General features: G+C 45.4%; 1 protein-coding gene across 3 annotated transcripts in view; it reads left to right on the top strand.

Moving 5' to 3' along the window:
• Positions 1-22,422, top strand: part of MORC3 (MORC family CW-type zinc finger 3) — a 918,269-nt gene that overhangs the window by 599,465 nt on the left and 296,382 nt on the right. For all 3 annotated transcript variants that reach the window (XM_069636114.1, XM_069636116.1, XM_069636115.1), the window contains 2 exons: positions 17,501-17,623; positions 17,710-17,787. In XM_069636114.1, coding sequence (XP_069492215.1) covers positions 17,501-17,623; positions 17,710-17,787 — 201 coding nt within the window. The remainder of the gene's footprint in view (positions 1-17,500; positions 17,624-17,709; positions 17,788-22,422) is intronic.

Below are 22,422 nucleotides of genomic sequence, written 5' to 3'. Positions count from 1 at the left end.
ACCTCTTCCTCAAGTGGGGCAGTCCCAAGATCGATCTGTTTGCGACGGTGACGAACACCTAGTACCAGGGGTTCGCCAGCAGGTTTCCCCAGCCGGGGTACATGGGTGACGCATTCTCCATCCCTTGGGAAGGCCTGTTCCTGTATGCGTTCCCTCTGTTGCCGCTGCTACGGGTCATCCGTCAACTCAGACGGTGCCGGTGCAGGATGATCCTTGTCATGCTTGCATGGCCTAGGCAAATCTGGTACCCGGACCTTCTCAGCATGTTGGCGTCCCCTCCATTCAATCTGCCAGTGGTTGTGCATCTTCTCACCAGGGAAGGAGGCACAATCCTGTACCACGACCCAGGGTTGCTGAACCTGAAGGCCTGGCTCCTGCAGCACTAGTTTGGTGGTTATGAGCTACCTGCGGACTGCAGGGATGTCCTCGCCAAGGCCAGGGTGTTGTCGACGCTGAAATGCTACGGACACAAATGGAACCGTTTCCACTTTCCACTAGACGAGGGTGGTGCTGCGGACACACCCCTCCTTCATGCCCATGGTTCCGTCGGAAATTTCATCTCAACGAGCCCTGGGCGTTACTTGTGTATTTTCTGACGCCTTCGTCGCTAGCTGAAAGGACTTTGCTCTTGCTGGATCGGGCTCTGTTAGGCAAAGTTCGTATGCAGTACCCTCTGGGAACACTACAAACAACTCTTGACTACAGGTATAGGAAACTCAACCTTTGGTATAAGCTTGTACTATACAGTTTTGGTAGCGTGTTGAGCAGCCAGGCTTATCTCGAGGGGGGGTAAATGTGAGCTGTAGGGGAGTTACAGAGATTCACAGTGACAAGTATTCAAATAAGCACTTACACTCAAGGTTTCTTGAATAAACAATTATTCATTTATCAGTCAGTTAGAATAAGCCTTCAGAAGGGAGCAATATAATAGTAACACACAAATATACTTCAATACTGTACACTCTTAGTTTCTAAATCAGTAAGTACCCTTTGGGGATGGCCCACAGACGCAACCTACGCCCTCAGGTGACTTCAATAGTTAGGTTGCTGGGGACATTAATATCGTACTGTTTGCGTTTAGAATACTGTTATAAGTTGGTAAAAGGAAAAGGTCATTAGAACAAGAGACCACAAATATTTTTAAGCAGGCCCATACCTTTGGATTCCTACAACAGAGTCATTCTATATAACAGGCTAGGCCAAAGTCTATGGGCAAAAGTTTTATATATAGCACTCTTGGTAGGTAAGTAGAAAAGTCTTTGCAGAATGTTTTAGAAGTCTTTGAAGAAAAGAAGAAGCAAATGTAGGGCCACAAGCTGATTAGACTTGTGAGAGGTAGAAGCTGCAAGCAACTCTACAGTGAGAGGTAAGTTCTCTCACACTTTACAGTACCTTTAAAAAGAAGAAAAGATGCAGCACATGGCTTCTGTTCATGTGCAGCTCTACAGATCTCACTGTTCCTGGGCCTCAGACGTGGGGACAAGAGGGAGGACTTCTGGGGCCCCCTGCACTGCAATGGGACGGTCACTGCTCGCAACCGTCAATCTTCAAATCGGTGGCTGTTCAGTGTTTCAGCTCCTCGCGTCTAGCGCAAATAGCAACACTGCGGTTCCTGGCTGCTGAGGTGGACTTTCCTTGCTTCTGGGGTTCTGCACTCTGTTGAGGGGGCTCAGGCTCGGTCAGTCCTGCTTCCTGGCAGTCCGGAAGATCTTCCTGGAGCTCTTGGCCAGCTTAAAAGCAACGCACACGAACTGGTGTTCCTCTCCCTGGCTATTCGGTTTCCAGCAGCAACTCTGTGGAAATTCAACCAGCTCCAAGAGGATGTCCAGGTGGCTTACTTTGGAGTTTATTGGTCCCACCAACTCAAAGGGAGTAGTTGTCCTTGCAGGAGCTTCTCTGTCGATACGACAGTGAAGTTTCAGCACTGCAGCAGGGTTTCACCGGGCAAACCAACTGTCAACGAGTTGCAGCAGGTGTATTCTTCAAGTTCTCTTCGGATTCCTTCGTCCAGTGGTCGACTGCCTTCCAAGCCAAAAAGCCTTGCCTTTTATGCAGCTTGCTCCCATTCATTCCTTGCCGGACAGCCATCCGCCCAATCACCATAGAGTGGATTTGGGTCTCCTAGGAGACTAAGCAAAGGGAGTTTCTGGCACCTCCCTCACTTCCTGCCCCGCCAGACACCCTGGAGCCAGAGGCGGGTTTCACTTGTGAGGCCCGCCAAAGACAAGACAAAACATGGTTTGGCGCGCAGAGTAAATCTCAAGAAGGACCTTTCCACAAAGAAATAGCGAAAAAAGAAGACCGGGGCCATTTTGACAAAAATGGCACCCATGGGTGCTTTACCGTGGCTGCAAACGCAGCCTGCGGTAAAATCCCAAAATGGGAGTAAAAAGTAAACCACTGCCACCAGCCATTCAGTGAGGAAAGGGTAACACAATATTGTTACATGAGAAGCTAGACAAAGTGGATACTAAGTAACCCCTGCAGCACCCTATTGTAAGTTAGTGTGTGCTGGGTCTAGAAAGTTACAAATGTTAGTAAAGTCAATTTCACTTTACTGCTCTGGGAAACAGTAGTTTATCCCACAGAAGGTATTTAAACCTTGGGGAAATCTGGAAGACTTCCCTGTGCTACTGCACTGAAGGCGCTGTGTGACACAATGTAAAAGATGATGCCTGTGGAGTTTGTCCGACTCCACAACCAAAAGAAACACAGAGTGGGGAAAAAGGGTCTCACTCTCTCCAGGTTAAAAAATCAATCCCTCAAAATCCAGAAAAGTTGCTGGGGGTCTCTAAGGTAGAGGGAATTGGCACATTTCTGAGAATTCTCCCTAACACTTTGCAAACTATATGACCTACGAGTATTGTTGGGCACTTTTCTCTTATCTAATATGGGATCTGATTTAACAGTCCCTCGGAAGTTGGGACAACTTCTGAACCACCAATAGGCTTTTTAAAGGATTTCTTTGAAAGAAATCCCTTAGACCTAGCGGGGTCTCCATGATTCCTCGCCACCTTTCTCTCTGGAGCGGGTTGGGTCTTAGGTATCTTAGTTGGAGGGTTTGTGACAGAGCAATGTACATGCTTCCACTTCCTCTTGGATCTGGTTTTACCTTGGCTGGGGTTTCCCTCCTAACACTAGGATTTATAATCTGGTCTTTAGCAGAATATCCCACAGTTTCCAAAGTGTTTAGCCTTAGACTTTCTGGATTTTCACCAGCTTTGAGGATTTTCAGTCCTCAAGGGCCTAGATAGGTTTCCAACTTGGCTATCCACCTCGTCCTCATAAACATTGTGGGTAAATGACTTTTTCTCCAGCACGGGGTCTGGCATGGATTCACATGCTCATCCCCGTCGTCGGGCTGGGAATCCTCGGTAAAGAAAAAAATCAGAATCAATTTCGTTTCTGATCTGTCTTTCTTAGTAGTAACCGATCTCTGGTCTCTGGGTTATACTGCCCCCAGCCAACGACTGCCCTCTCCCTAAGCCCCTCCCCCGGCAGCCATCCTCAGATTTTTACTGCATGTTCAAGTGTTGGGAGTCCTCGTGCTATAGCTCTCGAGCTTTTACTGCATTTTAGCGCTTTTTTTCAAAGAGATTTTTCTCATTTTTCGGTTAAATCGAGCCTCAAGCTCCACCGTTCTACTTCTGATCATCGGGGACCCGTTTCAGAATTTTCTACGCCCCTCAAGGGTGAAGTTTTCGTTGGGTTACGCTTCTTGGAGGATTCCAGAAGATCTGAGGCCTACCATGGACATGGCCCAGGACAAGGGAAGCTCGACGCCCGGATCCAAGCTGTCCAGGAACTGCCCTGGATGCGGGTTGCAGAATGTTTTCAAGGAGGACGAGCATTCGAGATGTCTCTACTGCCTTGTGGACAAGACGCACGTGGAGAAGCACTGTGCGTTCTGCAAGAACCTATCGAAACGGACCATGAGGGATCGTCGTTCCCGCCTCGCCAGCTGGCTGGAGAAGGGCCCAGCAGGTGAGAAGAGGAGGTCCGAGCGGTCTTCTAAGTCCTGTGAGGGTGCCCCGGCGACAGGGGCCCAACAGAAGGCTAAGCACCGCGAATCCGTGGGCACCGGGAGCGCTGAACGGTCGGGCTCTTTGGCTGCCAGGCAGGGCGCACCTTCCCCGGCACCATCGACCACGAGCCAACGCTCTGGTTCGGGCAAGAGGAAATCTAAGCACCCGAAGCTTCGGGAGAGGCCCCGGTCGATCTCGAAGGATTCGGCTGAGGGGGGAGCGAGGCGGTGACCCTCCCCCAAGGTGAAGGCCTCAAGCGTGCCAAATGTGGCAAAGACCTTGATTCACCCGGCTAAGGCCTCTATCGAGGGAGTCGCAGCGGCCCTGGCGAAGCCTGGGGAGGCTACACCAGTGGAGGCGATTTCGGGGCAAAGAGTTTCCCTGCCCTGCGGAGGGAATCCTCTTTCCAGCCCATCGACAAGACCCCGGTAGGAAAAAGAGGGGGGGGGGCGGTGGCCCTCACGGACACGGATTCAGCCTCTGAGGAGGAGCTGGTGGAAACCGTGAAGAACCTCAACGAGAGGTTCGAGAAGGTACGATCCCACGGGAGGGATCCCGAAGAGGTGGTCGAAGAAAGGGACGGTTGCACCGACGAGGCCCCAGTGGAGGAGCAACCATCCCTCCCGTCGCAGCCATTGCCCGAGCCTCAGGACAACTCGACGGCCATTTTGATGGCAATCCAAACCTTATGCACGGAGATAAGGACGAGATTACCACGAACCCCGGCGGACGATCCAGAACCGGGCCCGTAGGGAAGCCCTCCGAACAAGCGGAGGAGAGTTCATCCCTCCCCGCCCTTCATGTCCCCACGACCCGTGGAGCCCTCGTCCCCCTCACCGGACCCCAGGGATGACACGGCGACGGATACAACGACTGGGACGGATGATGACGACGGTGGCGACGACGGGACGGACCTTCCATCACCACTCCCTCAGGCTTCCCCGCACGACGAAATTGGCTCCTTTCACGCCATGATCGCCAGGGCATCCGAGCTCTTCCAGCTCTGCCCCGAGGAACAGAAGGAGGGTTTCCTCTATCAATGGCGAGAGGCCAAGAGAAAGATGGTCCTCGCGGCACCGTTACTCAACGATATCTGGGACGAGGGACTTGCGATCCTGAAGAACCCGTCCACGACGCCTGCCAAGAGGAACAGGTACGAGAAGTAGTACTGGGTCCCCGACGCTGCCCCTTTGTGCCTCAGGGCTCAACCTACGCCGGATTCGGTCGTCTCAGTGGCGGCCAAGTAGAAGGTGGCGCGGGCGACAGCCTCAACCTCTACTTCCCCACCTGACGGCGAGGGTAAGAAATTGGACGCCATGGGGCGACGGGTCATCTCGTCGGCAGCAACGACAATTATGGCGGCCAACATCTTAGCGATTGTGGCCCGTTACGACAGGGAGCTATGGTACAAGATAGCCCCCCTGCTGGACTTCGTACTAGAGGACAAGAGGGCGGATTCTGCAGGAAGGTGAGGTGGCATCGGACCATGCCATAACGGTGGCAACGGACATTGCCGACACCGGGTTTTGCCAGTTAGGCAACGGTGTTTGCCTTCGACGACGAGGCTGGGTCAAGGCGACAGACTTCCGTCAGGACGTGCAGACCAGGGTTTCAGGGTTTTGGACATGCTGTTCGACGGCAACAACCTGTTTGGGAAAACAGTGGATGAGTCGCTGCAGGCCATCAAGGCTGACACAGAGACGGCCCGAGCCCTGGGAGTCCTTCAGCAATGACGGCCCTTTTGGAGCGCCGGAGGCAGACAGGGGGCCTCCAAGGGATCAGGCGGTGGCTCATCTACGTACCGCCAGGCAGCCCGCTCCTCGTCCCAGGAGGCTTACAGAGGTTGCGGCAAGCAAGGAGGATCTCAGCGTCGTCGCCAAGGAGACCAAGGCGGCAAGGCCGCCTCCAAGCAAGATTGAACCGGCCGTAGCGTCGGGCCCCCACCGAATCACCCCGGTGGGAGGCCGGCTGGCGAAGTTCGTCAACGTGTGGGAGTCCATCTCCACCGACCGTTGGGTGCTGGATGCCCTGGCCCACGGGCACACTCTCGAATTCCAAAAGTGTCCCCACATTCCTCCCGTGGCCAGGAAGGAAAATCACGTCCCTCATCTGCTGTTGGAGGTAAAGGCGATGCTCAAGAAAGGTGCCATCGAGCTCGTCCCCAAAAGGCTCCGGGGCTCCGGGGCTCCGGAGTATACTCAAGATACTTCCTCGTCAGAAAGAAGACAGGCGGTTGGCGCCCCATCCTGGACCTACGTCGGTTGAACAAATACATCAAGGCACAGAAGTTCAGGATGGTCACTCTCCAGCACGTGCTGGGACAGCTGGAGGAGGGCGACTTCCTATCGTCGTTGGACTTGGAGGATGCTTACTTCCACATCCCCATCCTAAAAGTACACCGAAAGTTCCTCAGATTCGTAGTCCAAGGACGCCACTACCAATTCAGAGCTCGCCCATTCGGATTGAAGTCGTAAACCAGGGTGTTCACCAAGTGCCTAGCACCAGTGGCGGCGCCGCTGCGCCTGCAGGGGATCCACGTCTACCTCTACCTGGACGAATGGCTCATCCGTGCAAGGACAAGAGAACTCGCTGTCGAGCATACGGCGAAGACCGTCCGCTTACTCACGGAGCTGGGTTTCTCTATCAACTACCCGAAATCCCATTTGATTCCGTCGCAGGTGGCACTGTTTCTGGGAGCGAAGCTCGATACAGTGGAACGATCGTCATCTCCGTCGGAGGAAAGGTCGAAGGCCATCTCAGGCAAGGTTCAGCGCCTGCTAGCCATGGACGTGGCCAGAGTGAGATCCATCAAGTCCCTCCTCGGAATGATGTCCTCATGCATCTATCTAGTGCGCCTGTGCAGGCTAAGGATGCGTCCTCTACAGGAGTTCCTCGACGCCCGCTGGATGCAAGCGGCAGGCAGCTTTGAAGACAAGATCCCGCTCAACAAGGTTTTCTGTCGGGCGATTGAGTGGTGGGGCCACCCGTGCACACCTCACGGCGGGCACGGACTTCCAGACCCCCGGCACATCAGGAGACGGTGACGGCAGACGCCTCCCTGGAGGGATAGGGTGCGCACACCGGATATCTCCACGCAAGAGGCCTTTGGCTCCCGGAGGAGAGGTCCCTCCTCATCCTGCCAACCCCATGCTCGCTTTTGAAATGATTGAGCTCTTGCTCAGAACCGCAACGTGGACCTACTTGTTAGCTCCATGATATATGCTACTCTGCCTGCCTGATACGCTCATTGTGTATTCCCTAATTTGCTGCGCCACACCTTGATCTATGCCTGCATATGTTGCACCGCTCCGCATAAGACATGTCCACATAATCTAAGCTAACTCCAGGGTACCTGCCTTACTCTGCTGTGCCTTTCAACTTGACATTTACCTGGTTAGAGGTTGCCATCCTAACATAAGGGCTTTTACAGTAGGATCCTCTGTAGAGGATGCCACAGATTTCGAGTTGTCTCTTGAAACGGAGACCCTAGTATTGGCAGAACACCTATCCATCTTTCCTGTAGGAGTAGTTGGAGTCACAGGCTTTTTATTATATGGCATAGTAAGAAAGCCATGTTTAGGTTTCTAATTACTCTTTTTGGTTTTTCAGTTTTTCAGGCCTGGGGGTTTCCTCCTGAGCACTCTGAACTAATGGAGAAAACTTAATTCTTACTCTGGGATCAAGGAAACTCCTTGCCCTCTTAGGTTTGCTAAACACACATAAGCTCTTTACATCCATCTGGATCACCTCCACTGTAGGTGGGTTTTCAGGTGTATCTAGTTTTAGAGTTTTAGTAACCACTTCCGCTGTAAGTGGCTTTTCAAGTGGTTCAGGCACTTTGGACTTAACTGAAGGGGCCTTTTAGTCTACATACATCACACGGGGTGTGTGACAGGAACACCAAGGTTCTTAACAGCCCTAGGAATTGCTTTCACTGCATCTAGTCGATAGTCCAGGTTTTGAGAGTCAAGGACCCCTCCACTGTTGGAGAGGTTACAGAGGGACTTTCTACTTCAGCCTCATCTGAAGGCAAAGTCAAATTAGTGATTGGAACATCGTTTTTACAGAGTTATATTTTGAATAGGAACACTTAAGTTCCTATCAACATAGTAAACCACTTCCACTTTAGGTGGGTTTCCAAGAGTTTCTGCCACCTTAATGTTCACTAAAGGAGGGTGCACACTAGTGACCTTAACCGGGGTGCTGGTCTCAACTAACAAAATGTAAAAGCGATCCAAAGATCCTTTCTACCCTTGGGAACTGTAGTTCTCACAAAGTTAGCCAAAGAAAGTTAAAAGCGCAACCCAGCAACAATTGGCAGTATTTGCCAAAAGGTATCAGAAGATAAAAATAAAAAGGCACTATACAGTGTCTTAAAAATGACACCCATAAAAAGAGTAAAAGACTTGAGTGTGGAAAAAGGTTCCCACTCACTGAGGTACAGGGAAAAGTAATCTAAAAGTCCAGCAAAATGTTCTGGTGCTGACACAGGTCAGGAAGATTTATAATCGATATGAAAGGATTCTAGAACTGACAGTTGCAGCAATGGCAGCTTCAGAGCTTTGCTCCTGCCCAAGCAGCCTGGCTAATATATATTTGTATATAGTATGGCAGATCCAGTTGAAATGACAGATGCTCCTTCCTCCAGAAGATCAAGATTTGGGAGCAGAGATGAGGAGGGACCTACTGATGTTTCCAATGAGGACTCACAGCCATCAAAGAGAGTTGGAGCTGGAAGTGAAAAGAGTCTGATTGGAACCAGGCCTGAGGGGCAGTGTTCTGAGGACTATCTAACTGAAATTATGGATGTAGTTGTGCTGTCTATTGGGAAGATCAAGCAGACTGTTTTAGAAATGAAGAGAGATCAATCCATGGTTAAGAAGCACACTAAAGAACTGGAAACCAGGGTCTCTGGACCTGAAGACCTATTGCTGGCTCTAGAGTCCAGAGTGGCTACCCTGTCAGGACTGTTGGAGATAGCTAACAAAAGGATCTCTGAACAGGAAAATTTTAGTAGGAGATCCAACCTGAGGATTACTGGCTTTCCAGAAGGTGTAGAGAATCGTCGCCCTATGGACTTTTACAGAAGGTACTGCCAAAACTGTTAGACCTTCCACCTGGGAAAATCCTGGAAATGGAGCGTGCACACCGTTCCCTGGCCCCAAAACCTGGAATTGGTCCGCCACCACGTGCTTTTCTGGTAAAGTTTTTGAGATATCCCGTGAAAGAAATGCTGTTGAGAAGATCCAGGGAACTAGGTGTACTCAAATGGGGATAAAAGTGTACTATAATGCTTTTTAATGACTTGAGCAAAGAGATAGTAGCACAGAGGAAGTTATTTGTGGAAGCTAAAGAGCTCGCAAGAGATAAAAAAAAAGTGTCATACTATATGGTTTACCCCGCTGTGCTGAGAGTCACTGTGGATGGGGTAAGGCACTCTTCTCAGATCATTTGGAAGCAACCTCCTTTCTGAAAAATGTAGGCTCTTCTCAGGGTAAGTTGCTGGACTCAAACAGGATATAAAAAACACTGAAAAATGAATTCTCTGTGTTTATTTCATCTTTTTAATTAACTTTGATGCAAGGAAATGTTAAGTGGAGGTGTTTTCGTTTGAATCTGCATCTGTCGTATAACGGCATGTTTGAATCCTTCCTGTGTGCGCACGTGCAATTTGAGAGGTCCTTTCCTCTAACGCATTGAAAGGAAGGAAGCTAATATGGCAGTGACTGAAGAACCGGATTCTGTTTCAACCGGAGGTTCAGATGGTGCCGCAGACACTGTGACGCTGAGCCGTATTGAAAGCGTGGAGGATTGATTGATACTTTATATTGCATGCCCAAGTGATCCGCCTGTTGCTGCAAGGAGCCGAGCAGCAACGTTCTGTTAGCCGGAGGAAATAGCAAGAAGAAGGTCTGTGTGGTGAGGCGTTCACGTAAATTAATATCCCCTGTCCCAGGTCTTACTGATTCCTCCCCCAAGTCTTCATTCTGCACGGAAATAAGGAAAACAAGGCTAGTGTTTGAACGTAGTACACCTAAACTGCTAGTTTGTCTTGTGCACGACATTAATAATCGCCAAGAGAATAGCTTTTTTATTGAGTGACTGCTCTATCGGTCCTTGGAGCTGCCTATTGCGGATGGTGGGGAACTATCACGTACTGGTGCTGGTTTGCTTGTGGTTGAGCAGCGTTCAAACGAATGTGCAATGTCCATTTGACTGCATTTCTCTGTGGACAAACTCTGAGGACCCCTCTTCTGCAGACCTGCAAGACTGTTACACTTGGTAATATGCATGCTATGCGTTGTGGCAGTTTTTAAAGTCTTCACACTGAATCATCAATAAAAAAAAAGTCCAGTCCAGGAAAAGACACTCCACAAAGGATCTCAGTGCAAGCCTGTTACACTCGGTAACACTTGCTAACTAATTGTATAGTCAAGTTTGAAGGGATGAACTCCTTTGACACAGAGCAAAAATTACATGAATGTTTTATGCAAAGACCAGGTGGGTACTATCTTCCCGCATTGCTGAACTCACTGATAGTATCTCATCTTTCAGCCCCAATTTAGAGAGCGGGCCAAGAGGTCATTCATACTATTACTCGCTTCCTGAGTTTTCATGCTGTTAATAACGTTTTAAATGGTTAAATCTATAGTGGGATGGTACACATAGTTAACCCTCTGTACCCTTGTCTCTTCTGCATGTAGAGCGCAAGTTTATAAAGGATATTTATTTGGAGAATGTCCGTCACCAGTTCAAATGGGACGCCTGCCCAGTAACAGATTGTACTGCATAAATGTTGGTTCAGAGCTTACAATGTAGTACAACGGGGAAGATGCAGTGACTTGCATTATGCGGTTTGGGATAAAATATCAGTTGTTCCTTTGGCTATGTTTCCACTGACGGGTGTATGTTTTTTTTTTAAATGCATTTTGTATTATTGTTGTGACACATACATTATAAGCCCTTACTCTGTATATGTTGGCAATAGATGACATTTGTTGTGTGACACTAGTAATGTGCACACTTTAAGGGTTTCGTTTATTTAAAGGACTAAAACTTTATTTATCAAATATACTTCTCAGGTACGGGGAAAGACTTAGTCATGACGGCTTTGAGTTCTTTGTAGAGTGCAAAATCCTTGGAGTACTATCATGCTTGTAGGGTTGCTGGGTATTCTTGAATTCTAGGGTGTCTTTTGCCCGGCAGATTGATGGTATTGGTATGGTTTCTTGGCAATGCATGGTCTCGGCAGTCCGTGTGTTGCTGAGATGGCTGTTGGATGTGGGCATATGGTGATGCATAAAAGCGTGTGTATCTTTTACATATGTGGTTGATATGTGGATAAGGACGAAGGTGTCTGTCTCTGGGTGAAGTTTTGGAATTAGTTGGTATTAAGGTTTTCTAAATGTAAGTGTTCATATTGAATGTATGGTGCAACAGTTTATTTAAATCTCACATATATCGTATCGTTGTGCATAATGTGAGAGGTTAGTCTAATAGGTCTTATCTTTTAATATTATATGTGACTGTCATTCATATAGGGTTGTTGCAGGGTTGCTGCCTCATTGCTGTATAGGTTATGTTTGTTCTAGTTATGGTTTATGCCGAGCGATTAAATAAGCTTTTATTTGTATATAATGTTGAACATTTTGATACATATGCTCTTTCCTGTGTTTCATTTTGTTTTTTTTCTTTCTCTTCTTTCTCTATCTTTATCCTTGTTAATAGTTTCAAGACCATATGCTTGGGATTTTTGTTTATTTTCCTAGAATGCGTTTTATTTGGGATGTTTCTAGGTGCAATTCGATTAGATGTCACTATCTGTCAAGTTGGAGGAAAGGAATATGGTGTAAGGCAAAGGGGAGAAAAGGTTGGGAGGCAGGCGAGGGAGAAGATTATGAGAGAGAACAGGAGTTCTGTGTTGAGAAGGAAGGTACATGTGTGGCGTGTCCAGCACTGAGGTTTAGCCTCTTATATAGTAAATATCTACAAATCTAACATTTATGAGCTGGAATGTTAAGGGTGTGAATAATCCTATTAAACGGATGTAAGTATTGTCGATGATGGGTAGGCGGAGACCAGATATGGTATTTTTGCAGGAAACTCATTTAAGCAGCGACCAAGTGGGATATATCTTGAATGGTTCGTATGTGAAAGACTTTTCTGGTTTCTTTGCAAGTAATGCACGTGGGGCTGTCTGTCCTCTCCACGAGATGTCTGAGGTATAGAACTGATAGCGTATGTGTGGATCCAGAGGGGAGATATGTTGTGCTTAAATTACATGTTGAGAACAAGTTCATGACTATTTTGAATGTTTATGCCAAATGTGAATCAAGATGTTTTTTTTAAGCGATCAATGACATTTTGGACCATTTGGGTTTTACGGATATTATAGTTGGGGGGAGACTTCAGTACTATAATACGGAAAAAGATAAGACAACTCAAACTACCTCCTATGTTGAATTGAAAGCTAGGAGGGTCCTCCCGAGGTTATTAGATAAATGGGATTTACATGATGTTTGGCGGGATCTTAATGAAGTAGGCATACGTTACACCTTTCATTTGTTGACTCATGGTACGTCTTCGCGTATTGATGTTTTCCTTGTCAGCAGGAGCTTATGTGGAGATGTTTGTGATGCTTCAATTGGAGAGGTTGTAATCCCTGATCACGCTCCAATTATGTTGTCATTAGAAGAATCTGCTTTTGGTTTGGTTTTCAGGAAGAAGTGCCGTCTAAATATACAATTGCTTACAGATACAGACTTTAAGTCTATAAAAGCAGAAATATCTTTATTTATGGAGGACAATCTACACTCGGTGGACTCTGCATCAGTGATTTGGGATGTATCAAAAGCAACACTGTGTGGGAAAATGATCAGCTTTGTGTCCTTTCGGAAACGTCAGCGAGAAAAGGTTAGGGTTAAATTGGAGGATTACTGCAAAGCTTGTGAGCAACGCTATTGTGAGTGTCCCAGTAAGGAAATTCTATTGGCTTTGACACATGCTAAGCATGCCTTTGATTGGGAGCTCCATCGTAAGGCGGAAACGCAATTATTCTATTCCAGGCAGGCGTTCTGGGAGAGAGGTGAAAAGTCGGGGGCCTTGCTAGCAAGCCGTATTCAGCAAAAAGAAAATAGGCAAGTTCTTTTTATTGTAGATAAAGGAGGATCGTCGAAGAGGAAGGATGCAGAAATTTGCGAGGAATTCAGGCAATATTATGCCTCTTTATACTGTAATGATGAAACAGTTTCCGAGACGGAAATTGATACTTTCCTTGATGGATTGGAAATGCCGAGTTTGAACGAAGAAGATAGATTGGGTTTAGATGCACCTATAACAATTGAGGAAATTGTATACTCTATTAATACATCGGCAAGCGGAAAATGTCCTGGCCTGGATGGCTTCCCAATAGAGTTCTACAAAACCTTTAGTGAGAGTCTATCGCCTTTCCTTGGTAAATTGTGTGCAGAAATATTGGATAGAGGGCGGTCGCTGAATCAATGCAGACCGCATTAATAATGGTTATTCCTAAAAAAGGTAAGAATCCTTCGTTATACGAGAATTACTAGCCAATTTTGTTTTTAAACGTGAAAATCCTGGTGAAAATATTCGCTAGGAGATTAAACGCCCTGCTTCCAAAGTTGGTTCATAAGAATCAAACTGGCTTTGTGTGTGGTAGGCATAGTAGTGATAACTTGCGGGAACTGGTTGATGTAATCGATCTAAAAAGACACACTGGTTGCTGATGCGGCAAAAGCATTGACGCTTAAAGGAATTTGACACAGTAAGCTGGGTTTTCATGCGTCAGATTTTGCTTTATATAAATTGTGGCCCGCTTTTTCTCAGATTGTTTAGAGCCTTATATAGAGATGCAAAGGCAACCATGGCTGTCAATGGGAATCGCTCTGAGTGTTTTCGGATCCTGAAGGGAACCAGGCAGGGTTACCCTTTATCCCCGCTATTGTTTGATTTATTTATTGAACCTCTTGCCATTATGATTAGGAATCATCCAAATATAGTGGGTGTTCCATTTGGGGAGTATGTGTCCAAAGTTCTTTTGTATGAAGATGACCTCTTGGTCCTGATCTCCAACCCAGAGCGATCATACCCAGAGCATCTATTAGTTTTTTATGAATTTGGTAAATTCTGTAATTATAAAGCCAATGTTGCAAAGACTTTGATTTTCCCGGTTTCTATATCATGCCATATGGGGATGTTTGATGTGGGTAGGGAAATGTGGGCTGATTCGGGTCTTCAATACTTGGTATACATGTGAATAGGGATGTTGAGTCTCTGCTTGCACATATTTGCCTGAAAATGTTACTTCTTTCAACGTCCATGCCCTGATCTGTATCTGCTTTGTCTAAATTGATTACACCATCTGCGTGTCAGTTGCCATCACAACATGGTAGAGGAAACTGGGACTAAGATTTGAGTTACTCATTGTCAGATAATGATTGGTACTGCATTTGTGCAAGTCCAGTCAAATACAAAGTTGATTTAGACTTGAGGTACACACAACAAAGAATTAACCATTATCTGGACTGGTCCCCAAGAAGATGAGGTTGAGCAAGTTGTGTAATGTAGACATATGCTGGAACTGTAAAAAAAAAAAGAGGTTGGCACCACGCTCCATATGTTATGGTTATGTGGTAAGATGCAACTTTTCTGGGGTGGTGTTTTTCAGAGAATGGAACTAGTTATGGATTTGGCTATACCCAGAGATCCACTTGTTGGTGTGCTAGGTTTGGTTTTGGTAGGTGTTGGACTGTCTACTAGTAAAATGTGTTGGGCATATGGAGCCCTCCTAATTGCCAAGAAACAAATCTTGAAATTTTGGAAAAGTGACACTTCCCGTAATATTGATAATTGGTTGCAGAGTCTGTCTCTCCTGTCAAGGAGGGAGAAAATATCCTTTAACGCAAAGAACCAGCTTGATAAATATGAGAGGATTTGGGAGGCATATAATCTTTATGCTTAATCATTAGTCGCATTCTAGGATTCTTGCTTTCCTTTGTTTTAAGATGTTGGCTTAATTTTATTTGTTTCCCTTTCTTTGTTTCTCTTTGACTTCTGTCCTTCTTTGTTATTCCTTTAAAGATTAGAATACCAATTTCTATATGAATAAGTGTCTTTGTACATTTGTATTATTGTATCGCTTTATTGCTTATGTAAGGTATAAAACTAATAAATAAAACATTTAAAATAAAAAAATGATTGATATGGAAATCTTGTCAAACACTAAAAGTTTGAATCTCAAAAAAGGGAAGTGAGGGGCATAAACTTAAAGGCAAGAGTGTGAGAGAATGTATCGAGGAGAAAAAATGTAGGCAAACCAGTACAGAGAATAGAAGACCCATGAACAGTTGAGAGGAGCTACAAGTGCTCCTGAAAGACACATGAGAGACAAAGAGAAGAGACACAAACTGTTTTCTAATTGGAGACAGTTGTACATTTGACCGCCATAAAAGGAAAACAGAGAAGAGTACAAGAAAACTTGTTCTACTCGGAGACAGTTGTTCATTAAGCATACAAGAAAACCCAATTAAAAACCCTGAGAAAAAGCCACCAGGATAAAAGAAGGCATTAAGGGAAATAACTAGGACATGAGACATTATTTTGGCCTACTTTAGTTATTCATTGTGTAATCTGCTGCCTTCCTGCACAGAGACCACTTGATCTGCAGTCCTAGGCCTGGTAAGTGCTCTGTGAGTGCTTTCCTTTGATTTCAATCCAGTTTTGGGTAGAATTTGGTTGCCTTTGGAGGGATTTGTGAGTATATTGCAATCGTTTTTTTTGGGCTAGTTGTTGGCTTTCAGACAGATATATTTGTTGTTTCCTTTTGACACCCAACCCGTTTTTGTGCTGGTCTGCCTGTAGACTACCCTGGCTTGGTGCTGTAGTCTTTTGTTTCTGGCTTATTTACTTTCCGCACCCACCCCTTTAGCAATTGCTTGAGACAGTTGGGTGTCTCTTTGTGCACTAGCCCCGTCCAAGCTGGCCCTTCGACCCGCTTCCTTGTTCCAGCAGCTGCCTGACCCGAGCCCTGATTGGCCCGAGTAACCCTTTTTGGGAACGACCCCCAGGGCAGCCCTTGCAGCCACCGAATAAGGGCCCCAAGGCAAAGGGCAGCTCCCGAAGAAGCCGCTCCAGTCTGTGTTCAGCGGTGTTCACCTGAGGAACCTCCCGCAGTCAACCAGTAGTGACAGATAAGGTAAGTGTCTTCTGGGCAGGGAATTCAGCCATTACTGTACTCCAGTAAAGCCCCACCTCTCTTTTACCTACTAGAACATTGATCATTTGGGTCAGTACACCATATCTTGCATTTAGCCCATCTGTGCTAGTGAGCCATCTCCTGCATTTAGCCCATCTGTGGAAAAGGTACTGCCACTAACTAACCCCAATAAAAACTTACCCTTCTGCATAAACCTTCTCAAACTCTGAACTGAACAGGACCATACCCCTACACCCCAAAAACCGCACGCACTTCACAACAACGAAACAAACCACACATAGTCTCACCCAACACCACATGGTGGCTACCAAACAGAGAAAACATACCTACGCTCAGTGAATGATGTGGAAGCTGCCAACAGCACATCACAGGTCTCTTGCTCTTTTTCCCGCTCAGTCCTACTAACTTAACCGCCTCCCTCCTTACTTTACAGATCCGTCAGAGCACCAAGAAACAATGCAGGTGGCAACAGTGCTTGGTATAAGAAACTTTAACATAAACTATTCGAGGTAGGGTCAGATAGTTACGTTTGGACTCAGGACATTTATTGTACTCTTCCTGCCGACAAACAAGCACCTTGAGTTACTTTATTCAGGCATGGAAAACCCCACAGCAATATGGATAGCTAGGCCTTTTCTTTATCATTTAATTAAAAGAAGGTTAACATGTCCAAAATGTGTCTGACTCCTTGAGCCGAGCCATCAGCCTGTAAGCCATAACTGCTACAAAATTAGAGGGATTCTGCTTCAGTTTCAGGTTTTAGATCTCTCAGTAGGTTTTGGTATTTGAACTTCATGGAGTATAAAGTGCACCAAGGATTATAACAGTATGTTTCGCTAATAGCGATGCGTATACAAAGCACCTATCGATTTGTTGCTTTGGGATGAAGATTTAGACTGAAGACGTTACTAAGATAACGTACAATGGAGTTTAAACAGAGATATTTTTTGATAATGGACCAAAGTAGCAGCTGTTTTTATTTAAAAAAGTCTAACCATTGTCAACAGATACTAATGTTTAGAGGTAAATACTGTTTACACATCAGAGAAACTATTTCTGTCCACTTCTTCCTGCATACATAGACATGTCCTTTGCTTATCCTACTTTTGAGTCACAGAATGGAAAACATGTTTTAGAAGTGGGAGTTGATGTTTGAAAGTAAGATTAATCCCTCTCTTTAATTTGCTTTTTGTGTCTTTATTGACACTTCCTCTAAAACACCAATACTTTTTTCCTGCAGAAAACGTCCAGATCAGTCATGGGTTCAGTGCGATTCTTGCCTACATTGGAGAAAATTACCAGATGGTATGGAGCAACTACCAGAGAAATGGTACTGCCATATGAATCCTGATCCAGAGTTCAGGTAACGTTATATTCAACATATCGCAAGTATTTTTTTTTTGTCTCAGAACGAAAATATGCAGTAAATAATTTGTTTTGCATTTTTAGAGATTGCAGTGTTCCTGAAGAGCCAGAAGATGACGATTTGATTGATCAGCCTTCTTATGAAAAAACATTCAAGAAAAAGTGAGTGAGAGGTTTTTTCCACAATAACAAGTGTTTTTATTTTTTGTCAGAAGTTATTGGTCTTAGTTAAGCTTTGCTCACATTTCTAGTCTTAGTCCATTTTCTTGTGGGCAACTGTGCAAGAAGTAAACACCTTATTTTAGAATTTTAAATATATTTAGTTTAGTGAATTACATTCAAATACATGTAATCCTCACAGCACATACTTTACGTTCACAATGAGTTTATCAATCTAAGTTTCCTAAATACTAATGATAACACTGCCACCACCATAGCTAACTCAATAGCAGAACTATGTTTCTCTCATCATATCACTAAACCTACACAGAATAAAGGTAAAATCCTACATTAGATTGCTGACCTCAATTGTGATACAAATATCCTCACCAACGCACCTTGTGCCTGGACAGACCACCATTTTGTCTCATTCACCCTACAATCCAGCACCCATCTAAACTTGCACACTGCTATAGCACCTCAGACACCAACCAGGAACAAAAAGAACATCACAACAGAGATTCTACTACCTCTAATAAGACCTATCCTCAACTACCCAACCACTAACCTGGACCCCTCAACATTTGTAGATCTATACAATTCAACACTCAACCAAGCCATCGACACCATAGCTCCTTTGAAATTGCATAAAGCCAAGCCTCAAGCACACCTCAATTCTTGGTTTACCCTGAGCCTCAAAACTCTACGCAATTACAAAAGAGCAGAAACAGTGTGGGAAAATCACCCATCGGTCACCAACAAAGACTTATTTGTAAAAACTGCCAGTTGCTACAAGTCTGTCATTCTCCAATACAAAAGTGACACATGTAACAATAGAATTACCAATGCCAAATCCGGTACCAGAGAGCTATTCCCTATCCTTAGAGAGCTTAAGTCACCCATTCCCCCGACTGAAACCTGCTCTGAGGACAAGGCCTGATGCACTAAGATACAAGCAGTTCTACTAGATAAAATATTGATGCTATAATCTAAAATTGAAAAGAAAAAAATCAGTATTGCCTCTGAACTCGCCCACCTAAGCCTAAACCCATAGCTCCTAAACCTGCTAGCCTTGTTAGGGAGAATTCTCAGAAATGTTTGAATTCCCTTCTACCTTAGAGACCCCAAACTCTTTTTGCTGGACTTTAGGACTTTTTATCTCTCATGTAATCTCAATGTGATATACTCTGTATTTCTTTTGACTTTGTAGCCTGCCAAACTCCATAGGCATCATCTTTACATTGTGTCACACAGCATCTTCAGTACAGTGGCACAGGGACGTCTCTTAGATTTGCCAAAGGTTTAAATAACTTTTTAGACCCAGCATACACTATCCTCCCATAGGGTGCTGGAGGGGTTACTTAGTATCCCCTTTGTCTGGTTTCTCATGTAACATTTTTGTTGCCCTTTCTACAATTAATAGCTGGTGGCAGTGGTTTTTATCACGGTTTGCGTTCTCCGCCACGGTAAGGCACCCATGGGTGCCCATTTTGAAAAATGGCCCTGGTCTTCTTTTTTTACCATTTCTTGTCAGAAGGGTCCTTCTTGAAGTTTACTCTGCGCACCAAACCAGGTTTGGTCCCTTTTTTCGTTTTGTCTTTGACGGGATTCACGAGTGAAGCCCGCCTTTGGCTCCAGTCTGTCTGTCAGGGGCAGGAAGTGAGGGAGGTGCCTGAAACTCCCTGTGCTTAATCCCCTTATTTACAGGAATGCACACACAGGTGATTGGCTGTCTGGCAATGACAGCCACCCTGCTCTGTGATTGACATCTAGGCTGGAATGAATGGGAGAAACCTGCATAAAAGGCAGAGTCGACCACTGGACGAAGAAGAACTTGGAAGAGACGCCCGCTGCAACTCCTGGACCGTTCGTTTGCCCGGTGAAGCCCTGCTGCTGTGCGGAAGCTCTGAATTCGCCTTGACTAGAGAAGCCCTGCAAGGACGACTTCTCACTTTGAGTTGGTGGGACCAATCAACTCAAAAGTAAGCCCTTCTGGACATCCTGTATTTCCACTGCTGCTGCTGGAACCGAAGAGCCAGGGAGAGGAACAGATTGTGTGCTTTGCTTTTAAGTCGGACACGAGCACTAGGAAGATCTTCCGGACTTCCCTGCTGCAGGACTGACCAAGCCTGAGCCACCTCAACAGAGTGCTGGACCCCAAAAGCAAGTAAAGTCTGAAGTGGTATCCGAGAACCGCGGTGTTGCTATTTGATGTCAGACGCGAGGAGCTGAAACACAGAAGAACCACTGAATTGAAGTTTGACCATTGCTACCGCTGACCTTCCCATTGCAGAGCAGTAGTCCACAGACGTCCTCCCTCTTATCCCCATGAATGAGGCTCAGGAGCAACAGGATCTGCAGAGCTGTACAGGAACAGAAGCCAGCTGAAACCATTTCGCTAACCAGAGGTACTGTACAGTCTAAGAGAACTTATCTCTTGTTGTGTAGCCTTTACTGGCTCTCAGTTGAGACCTGTCTTGGTTACTTTGCAGAGTTGCTAAAGCTTTGCCCCTCACACGCCTCCCAGCTTGTGGCCCTTCAAGTGTTCTGTTTTTCTACAAACATTTCTTAAAACATTGTGCAAGACTTTTAACCTACCTGCAAAGAAGATCTTCAGCTCCCCTTGACATTGTGCAATTAACATTGGCTGTCCTGGCTCCCTGAGAGACTCTTCTCACCTTTGATTCTGTGCTTTATCTTTTCCCCAGGAAAGGGTTAAACTTATGTCCCATTGGAAGGTTGTCAAAAGTACTTAGTTTGTGAATTATTTGTGAATCTTTGTTTTATTCCACTATTCGATCATTTACACCAAACTCAGTATTGCTCGAAATGTACTAGTGATAAATCAATGTCCACAGTCTCCTAGCTATTTAAGTCACCTAAGGGTGTAGGAAGCGTCGGTGTGTCATCCCCAATGGGTATCATCTAATTTAGAGAAACTAAGAGTGTGTTTTGAAGTGTATTATATTGTTCCCTTCTAAAGAAGGCTTTACAACTGACTGTCAAATTAATAATTGTTTTATCAAGAAGCCTTTAGTGTAAGTGTTTATTTGAATAACTGCTACTGTGAAACTCTGTCTCACAACATTACTGCTCACATTGACCCCTTTTGAGATAAGCCTGCCTGCTAGACCACACTACCAACTTCTGTAGTTCAGACTTATACCAAAGGTTGGGTCCCTGTTGCCAGGAGGACAAGGTTATTGTAGTATACCCAAAGGGTACTGCATAAAATCTAGCCTAACACCTATTCAATTTCACCCCTCTGTTCATTAAAGAGGTGGAAAATATAATATCTAGCCTCAAACCATCAAATTGTCTGGGCGACATTTGCCAAGTAAACATCATTAAAGATGCAGCACCCTTGCACCCTCCATTACCACATTCATAAACGCCTCATTCGAAAACCAGCACGGCCCCATCTAACCTGAAAGACACCTGGGTCCTTCCTTTGCAAAAAAAAAAAAAAAAAACCTTAACCCTGACATCCCTACAAACTACAGACCAATTACCACTGTGCCATTTCTAGTGAAAATTCTGGACAGGGCTGCGTATTTACAAATACAAGCACATCTAGAAACCAGGAATCTTCTGGACCTGTGGCAATATGGGTTCAGGCCTAGACACAGCACCGAAACTGCACTATTAGACCTAAAAACCCAACTAGATGACCAAAAACATAAAGGGAATATATCACTCCTTCTGCTGTTAGATTTATCAGCCACTTTTGACCTTGTCAGCCATTAAGTTTTGTGTGATCACCTTACATCATCTGCCCACTTTTCAGACAAAGCCATGGCCCGAATACAATCTTTCCTTGACAATAGGACAATGAGTCTTCTCAACTACAGCCTCGGCGGACCCAGCACCAGTGACCTGCGGAGTACCACACTGGTCCTGCATCTCTCAGACGCTGTATAATATTTTTACCAAACCTTTGTTTGATGACCGCGACGGTTTGGGTGTCGCCTACACTAACTATCCAGATGATACTCAAGTGCTCATACCCATCACTGGGAATTACGACCTGGATATAAAACTACTAAACAAAATATACCTCATCATTCAGGCATGGATGGCCACTCCTCAATGATGAGAAGACCAAATTACTTCTCACTGGCTCCCAAGCTAAACAAAACAAACTTGACACTAGGTACAATTCCTTTAATATAGACAGCATTAATATCCCAGTCTCCAAGGAAGTCAAGACATTAGGTTTCTATCTCGACTCATCTTTAACCTTGACCAAGCAAGTAAATGCGACGGCCTCCGCTACAGCCAATACCTTCAAGCTCATAAACGCCAGTAAGACCCTTCCTGTCAACAACAAGCTGCTCTACTCTAGCCTGAGCACACATTTTATCTAAACTGAACTATTGCAATGCACTTTACGTAGGTACTAATAAGCGAAGCTTGAGCAAATTTCAAGTACTGTAAATGAATGCGCTTAGATCCGCCTTCAATATACCTAGGTCCCATCACATATCAGAAACTAGACTTAATGTTTGATGGCTCTCAATTCAGAATAGAATCTCCTTCAAAACTGTCACACTTACTCACAAGTGCCTGTCCAATTCAGCGCTTAAATATCTTAAAATAAAAGTATTTTTACAAAAAAACAATCTGACCAGAGCCGCT

This window comes from Ambystoma mexicanum, chromosome 7p (genome assembly GCF_040938575.1).
Source record: "Ambystoma mexicanum isolate Mex_15411 chromosome 7p, UKY_AmexF1_1, whole genome shotgun sequence".
Taxonomy (NCBI): domain Eukaryota; kingdom Metazoa; phylum Chordata; class Amphibia; order Caudata; family Ambystomatidae; genus Ambystoma; species Ambystoma mexicanum.
Note: the sequence above shows the minus strand (reverse complement) of the source record. Positions and strands in the feature narration are given on the sequence as shown.